Source organism: Megascapheus bottae, chromosome 11 (assembly GCF_031878675.1).
Source record: "Megascapheus bottae isolate mThoBot1 chromosome 11, mThoBot2.hap1, whole genome shotgun sequence".
Classification (NCBI taxonomy): domain Eukaryota; kingdom Metazoa; phylum Chordata; class Mammalia; order Rodentia; family Geomyidae; genus Megascapheus; species Megascapheus bottae.
The window spans coordinates 57,143,105-57,150,880 of NC_143519.1; the positions used below are offsets into that span (position 1 = coordinate 57,143,105).

Consider the following 7,776-nt stretch of genomic DNA (forward strand, 5'->3'; position numbering starts at 1 on the left):
CAGGGTAGTCTATTTATGCTATTTCTGCTTCCCACTATAGCTAGGATGAGAAGGCCATGCCCCCATTGCCTAGGGATTTTTGCTTTGTTTAGTTTAGTTTGTTTGTTTGTGGAGCTAGGGTCTTGTGAACATTTTCCCCTGCCTGGCTTGGAGCTACTCTCCCACTAATCTCTGCCTCTGAGACAGCTGGGACTATAGGCGTGAGCTACTTCACTTACCACTTGCAATTTCTATTTGCAGCTCTACTTTGTGTGGCACCCAAGAGCTTTTTCATTACATGTTTGCCAATTGAATGGCTAGGCTAGTTGAAGAAATAGATGATGCTATGCTTCTTTCATGTTTTTCTCAGGTGTGAATCCTTATCCTGGCATTCCAGTTGATGCTAACTTCTATAAACTCATTCAGAGTGGATTTAAAATGGACCAGCCATTTTATGCTACAGAAGAAATGTAAGTTCAAATACAAAGGTAGATTCACTGAAATTAGAAATGTATCATCTAATTGCCAAAAATGGTGAAAAGTTAATACAAATGCCCATAATCCCCCCTCCTTTATTTTTCTTTATGCCAATAATGAGACTAGAACTCAGATCCTGGTGTGGGGCGTTAATCCCTGAACTTTTATGCTCAAATCTAGCACTATACCACAGCTCTACTTATGGCTTTTGGGTGGTTAATTGGAAATACAAGTCTGATGGACTTTCCTGTCTGGCTGGCTATGAGCAGTGATCCTCAGATTTTGTCCCCAGTCCTGAGATATTAGGATTACAGGAGTGAGCCACCAACCAGAGCCTGGCTCCAATATCCCTGTTCTTTTCATCACCAAATTCCCTTCTCAAATGAGTTAAAAATCTAGGAAAGCACTCTCCACAAAGTAAAGATATCATCAAGAAGTGGCTGTATGCAGAAAATACTGCTTTTAGGTGGAAAATGCCCCCATTTTATTTCATTTGGATTTCCCTATTCTGTTGTTTTTACAGATACTTCATAATGCAATCCTGCTGGGCTTTTGACTCAAGGAAAAGACCATCTTTCCCTAATCTAACTTCATTTTTAGGATGTCAGCTGGCAGATGCAGAAGAGGCGGTATGTAGCAGCCAGGACTTAATCAATCACTGCTAGGAAGGAAATTGGTCATTCACAACACTTACTGTCTTCCTCAGATCTAAATGTACCAAATGTCTTCCTCACCATTTGCCATTGCCCTTTAGAAGTTGTACAAGAGGCTGAGAGTTTGGCCTAGTGGTAGGGTGCTTGCCTAGAATGCACAAAGACCCAGGTTCCATTCCTCGGTACCACATACATAGAAAAAGTCGGAAGGGGTACTGTGGCTCAAGTGGTAGAGCTCTAGCCTTGAGAAAGCCCAAGGACAGTGCTCAGGCCTTGAGTTCAAGCCCCAGGACTGGGAAGAAGAAGAGGAAGAAGAAGAAGGAGGAGGAAGAGGAAGGGGGGTAAGTTGTACATGAGAACTACTTATCAGAGTGTGCTTAAAAAATAAAGCTACAAGCTGGGCGCTGGAAGCTCCCATCTGTAATCCTAGCTACTCAGGAGGCTGAGATCTGAGGATCGTGGGTTGAAGCCAGCCCAAGCAGGAAAGTCTGTGAGATTCTCCTCTTCAATTAACTAGCAAAAGCTTGAAGCAGAGCTCTGGGTCAAGAAGTAGAGTGCTAGTCTTGAGCACAAAAGCTCATAGATAGTACCCATGCCCTGAGTTCAAGCCCCAAAACAAAACAAACAAAAAACTCTACTGCTGGACTCCTCTCTGTAATCCTAGCTACTCAGGAGGCTGAGGACTGGAGGTCAAGATTTAGAGCCAGCCAGGCAGATAAATCTGAAAGACTCTTATCTTCAATTAATCAGTGAAAAGCTAGAAGTGGAGATGTGGCCAAGTGGTAGAGTGCCAGTCTTGAGTGGCAAAGCCAAATGGGAAGAATAAAGCCCTAAATTCAAGCTCCAGTACCAACACACACACACACACACACACACACACACACACACACACACACACACACACACACCCTATTGGGGGGGGATATTTTCTTGGAGTCATGAGAGCTGAATATCAGCTCTATTGATCTACCTCCAGGTGTGTCTCTTCTCTGGTCTCAGTGTAAAGCCTTTTAGTGTAAAGGTAAAGCCTTGAGAAAGAAAGCTAAGAGACAGTTCCCAAACTCCAGTAGCAGCGCACGCATGCACACACTCACACACACAACAGAGGAAATGAGCAGGCTGTTCACAGTGAAATGCAAATAGCCATTAACTCTATGAAAAGATGCTCAACCTTGCCTATAATAACACGTATACAGACACATAGGTAAGTAGATAAAGCCTATTGCTGGACAAGGGCTGATCTGTAAAAGATCCTTATTATTCCTAGTTGGGAAGGCTCTGGAAAAAACAGTTCCCTGACAGGTAATAAGAATGGGGGAGCTAGGAGTGTTGCCTAGTGGTAGAGGACTCACCTAGCATACACGAAGCCCTGGGTTCCATTCCTCAGTACCACATACACAGAAAAAACTGCAAGTGACAGTGGTGCTGTGGTTCAAGTAGCTGAGTGCTAACTTTGAGCAAAAAGTGTCTAAGGCCCTGAGTTCAAGCCCTGGAACTAGGGGAAAAAAAATAAAAAGAATGGAAGTAACTCCAGCGCATTCCCAATTGAATGGTCAGACTTTAAGACTTTTGACATTACAATGAGGAAGTTACCCTTACCCTCATGGTTTTTGTTTGTTTGTTTCTTTGTTGAATGTTCAGGATACTCTACAGTAAAACACATGGGCTATTCACAGGATTATACAGTAGGCTTTTATTAGATGATTTTTGCCCACCTGTGAGCTAATGTCGTGTTCTGAGCACACTGAAGGCAGATGAGGTTAAGCTGAGGAATCGAAAGCTTAGGCGGCATTAACACATTTTCTTTTTACAATAGTGTGTGTGTCTGGGGGGTGCCCATCCTGGGACTTGAACGCAGAGCCTGGGTACTGTCTCTTAGCAAAATAGCTTCAGGCTGGCTCTATCATTTGTACCACACCTCCACTTTGCTGGTTAATTAGAGATTTTTCTGCCCTAGCTGGTTTGAACCATGATGCTCAGATCTTAGCCTCCTGAGTAACTAGAATTACAGGTGTGAGCCACCTACGTACTTAACGTATTCTCAATCCATGATGGGATCACTGGGACATAAGCCAAGGAGAATCTGCAGGACTTCTCTGCATGGCAGCCTGGCACTGCATACAGCAGCTCAAATGAGATGCAGCCTGGATTCCTGTCCTCCATTTATCCTGAGGGTAGTGAAGTCAGCATGGCTTTGAACTTTAATCCTCAGATCTCAGCCTCCTGTGTAGCTAGGATTACAAGCATGAGCCACAGGAGCCCAGCTTCCTTTGCTTTCTTCCTCCTCCTCCTCCTCCTCCTCCTCCTCCTCCTCCTCCTCCTCCTCCTCCTTCTCCTCCTCTTCTTCTTCTTCTTCTTCTTCTTCTTCTTCTTCTTCTTCTTCTTCTTCTTCTTCTTCTTCTTCTTCTTCTTCTTCTTCTTCTTCTTCTTCTTCTGTCATGGGGCTTGGACTCTGTGTGCTGTCCCTGAGCTCTTCAGCTCAAGGCTACTGCCCTATTCTTTGGGCCATAGCACCACTTCCTGTTTTCTAGTGGCTACTTAGAGATAAGAGTCTCTCAGACTTCACTGCCCAGGCTGGCTTTGAACCACTATCCTCATATCTCAGCATTCTAGTGGCTGGGATTACAGATGTGAGCCACCGTGCCCAGCCCTTTGCTTTTTTCTATATACAAAATAGTAGGGGTGATGTGTTTATTAATGAAGAGAAACCATAAAGGTTAAGGTATCATGCATATGGTTATTTAAATTTTACAAATGCAAAGAAGTCCCTTCTACCTCTTGCTACAGTTTCTATTGTTACTATATATGTATTTAGTTTTGTTTTTGTGTGTGGACTGATTAGTCACACAAATATATTTTTTCTTTCTATAGCCCATTCCTCAAAAGATTAATTATTATGTTACAGTACTATGCAACTGTGGGTTGGGAATTTTTAAAAGTTACGTGGTAACTGGGTACCGGTGGCTCAGGCCTGTAATCCTAGCTACTGAGGATGCTGAAATCTGAGGATCACAGTTCAAAACCAGCCCAGGTACCAAAGTCTGTGAGACTCTTATTTCCAATAACACCAGAAAAGTGCAAGTGGTGTTGTGGCTCAAAGTGGTAGAGCACTAGCCTTGAGCTGAAGAGCTCAGGGACAGCACCCAGAGTTCAAGCCCCATGACTGACAAAAAAAAAAAAAAAAAAAAAAAAGAAAGAAAAGAAAAGTTATGTGGATATAGTGGATAGTAAAAATGTGTAACATAATGAATACTACTATTATTTATTTATTTATTTCCAGTCCTAGGGTTTGAACTCAGGGCCTGGGCACTGTCCTTGAGCTTTCTGAAGGCTAGTGCTCTACCACTTGAGCCACAGTACCACTTCTGGCTTTTTCTGTGTATGTGGCACCAAGGAATTAAATCCAGGGCTTCATGCATGCTAGGCAAGCACTCTATCACTAGGCCACAGCCCTGGCCCCTACAATGACAATTTATGGTTGGCTCAAAAAGTAAAGTTGTGAAACAGAATATACAGTCAAAGCTAAGTGAGACAAAAATGTGGTTTACTCTGGTGAGATTTGTTTGTTTGTTTTTTTTTTACTTTTCTGTATTTATGAGGTTATTTGTATGAATGTGTGCTAACTTTATAGTCAGAAAAAGAAGGGAAGGAGGAAGAGAGAAAGGAAGGAAAGAAAGAAAAAGGAAGGGAAGAAGGAAATGGCTGTGGTAATATTTGTAATCTCAACACTCCGAAGCCTGAGGCAGGACACTTGAGAATTTAAAGATTACATAGTGAGACCTTGTCTCCAAAACAAAAGTATTGGGGTGCAGGGGTGATGTTAAACTATCAAACTCACAAGTGAAACGTGGATTCATGCTTAGTGACTAAAGAACAGATTTCTTCTCAGCATCATCCTATTCAATATTTTCTCTGCATAGTTTCGATGTTTAGTTTAATTTAATTATTTATTTTGTTGTAGGGCTTGAATTCAGGGCCTAGGCATTGTCCTTGAGCTCTCAGCTCAAGGCTAGTTAGCACTCTACCACTTGAGCCACAGCTCCACTTCTGATTTCTTTTGCTGGTTTATTGGCAATAAGAGTCTCAGATTTTCCTACTTGGGCTGACTTTGAATCATAATCCTTACATCTCAGCCTTCTGGGTAGCTAGGATTACAGGTGTGAGCCACCAGTGCCTGGCTATGCCATTTTATTTCTATGAGCTCAAATAATAATAAATAAAATATTTGGCCCTGATTTCATAACTCCACTGCTATTCTCTAAGATATATGCATAATAAAGGTGCAAATAGAGCCAGAGTAGCATTTTTGCTTCAGTGGCTTTCCATGTAGCATACCCATGTGAAAAACTCCTTAGCAGAATTCAGTACTGTCTCTTCCTGTGCTCAGATGTATGAGAATGTGAATGGTCAAACCTTGGAGCGTCCCACCATCTACCAAAACAGGCGACCCTTCAGCAGAGAGACTGACCCAGAGCCACCTTCTCCACAAGCTCAGGCTGAAGATTCCTGAGAAACTGAGTTACAGGACCTCACCACCCACTCCACCACCTTAAAACCACCTTAAAACAAGCTGTAGATGACCAAAACTGGATTCATTCCATCACTAAGAGAAAATATGTTATCAATTGCTGCTTCGCTGGACTTTCCTCTAGAAGCTGTCTGCCATTACTCTTATTTCCAAAGGGCCTTTTGTAATATCGAATCAAGGCAGGAAGAGACAACGGTGAACTTTCTTCGTGCACCTGCCCATACACCAAGGCTGTCTCAGGCTGGCTTAAGTGAAAACTGCAGACCAGAGAAGGAGAGTAGATTCCTGTAAATACATAAAACAGAAGCGTTTTGCTAAGGAGAAGCTAATATGATTTTTTTAAGAATATATATGTTTTAAAATAATATGTAACTTTTTTCAGCTATTTAGTGATATATTTTATGAATGGAAATAAACTTTCTACTATAGAAATGCTGTCTATTGGATTATTTATAAAAGACATTAGGGGGTTGGGAGTTTGGCCTAGTGGTTAAAGTGCTTGCCTAGCATGCATGAAGACCCGGGTTCGATTCCTCGGTACCGCATACATAGAAATAAAGCCGGAAGTGGTGCTGAGGCTCAAGTGGTACAGCTCTAGCCTTGAGAAAATCCAAGGACATTGCTCAGGCCCTGAGCTCAAGCCCAGGACTGGCAAAAAAAAAAAGACATTAGGAGGTACACCTTTTTTGGGGGGTCGTAAGGCTTGAACTCTGGACCTGAGTAATGTCCCTGATCAATTCAGCTCAAGGCTAGCAGTCTTCCACTTGAGCCACAGTACCACTTCTGGCTTTCTGGTGGTTAATTGGAAATAAGAATCTCATAAACTTTACTATAGGTGCTGGCTGTGAACCACAATCTTCAGATATCAGCCTGCTGAGTATCAAAGATTACAGGCATGAGCCACTAGCACCGAGAAAAATAACAGATTTTTTTTTCTTTTGGTCCTGGGATTGATCTGAAGGCCTGGACATTTTCAGAGTCTGTCCCTGAGCCTCTTGGTACTCATGACTAGCATTCTACCATTTGAGCCACAGCACTACTTCCTACTTTTTTTTCTTCTGATATTAGTATTTGAAGTCAGTTGGTTCGCTAGTTTTCAAATGGAGTCTATTTTTCTTAAGGCTAGGACCATTGACTGTGATTTATACTTTCTATGCTTTAGAGGAGACAGGCATGTGTCACTAAGCCCATTTTTTGGTTGCTATTTAGATGGGGGCCTGCTGACTTTTCCCCTACCTCCGGGTTGTTCTGAAATCACACCCATCTTTGCTTCCGAGTAGCTGGGACTGCAGGTATAAGACATCACAAATAATTCATGAGATACTTTTTATTGTTGTGCCAGTACTGGGGCTTGAACTCAGGAGCTGAGAGCTCTGTCCCTTAGTTTTCTTGGCAAAGTAGTACTCTACCGTTAGAGCCACAGCTTCATTTCTGGCTTATTGGTGGTTAATTGAAGATCAGATTCTCACAGACTTTCCTGCCTGATCTGGCTTTGAACTTTACTCCCCATTCTAACTAGCAAGGGTTACAGGTGCGAGCCCCTGGTTCCCGCTAACAGTGGTTTTCTTATAAAAGTAAGTCGGTGTCCTTCCTCTCCTGAGCTAGATGTGGTTGATTTTTTTTTTTTGCTGGTGTTTTGTTTCATATTGAAAGAGAATTGAATTGTTATTTAAGGTATTGTGCAGAGGAGTTACCATATCACAGTGCAGAAAAATGGGTACATTTGCCTTTTGGACAATGTCACTCCTTCTGCTTCCCCCCCACTTCCCTCAATTTTTGTATTTGATTGATTTTTTTCTTTGTGCCAGCAATGGAACTTGAACTCAGGGCCTGGGCATTGTTACTGAGCTCTTTTGCTCAAGGCTAGTGCTCTACCACTTAAACTACAGCTCTACTTCAAGCTTTTTGTGGTTAATCAAAGATAAAAAGTCTCTTGGACTCATCCTTCTCTGGCTGGCTTTGAACTATAATCTTCAAATCTCAGCCTCCAGAATAGTTAGGATTATAGGCATGAGCCAGTAGTACCTGGCTGATTGTTTTGTTTTTAGTGGTACTGGGTATTGAGCCAAGCTCTCCACTACTTGAATCATGACCCCAAACCTTGAGCTTTTTATTTTATTTTATTTTTTGCGAGTACTA

The 7,776-nt window shown here is 42.2% G+C and overlaps 1 protein-coding gene across 1 annotated transcript in view; it reads left to right on the forward strand.

Annotated features, from left to right (window-relative positions):
- Positions 1 to 5,957, forward strand: part of Flt3 (fms related receptor tyrosine kinase 3) — a 71,244-nt gene extending 65,287 nt beyond the window's left edge. Inside the window, exons 22-24 of the mRNA XM_090341805.1 lie at positions 350 to 449; positions 980 to 1,085; positions 5,497 to 5,957. Of these exons, the coding sequence (XP_090197931.1) occupies positions 350 to 449; positions 980 to 1,085; positions 5,497 to 5,619 (329 nt within the window). The 3' untranslated portion in view covers positions 5,620 to 5,957. The remainder of the gene's footprint in view (positions 1 to 349; positions 450 to 979; positions 1,086 to 5,496) is intronic.
- Positions 5,958 to 7,776: the final 1,819 nt, after the last annotated feature.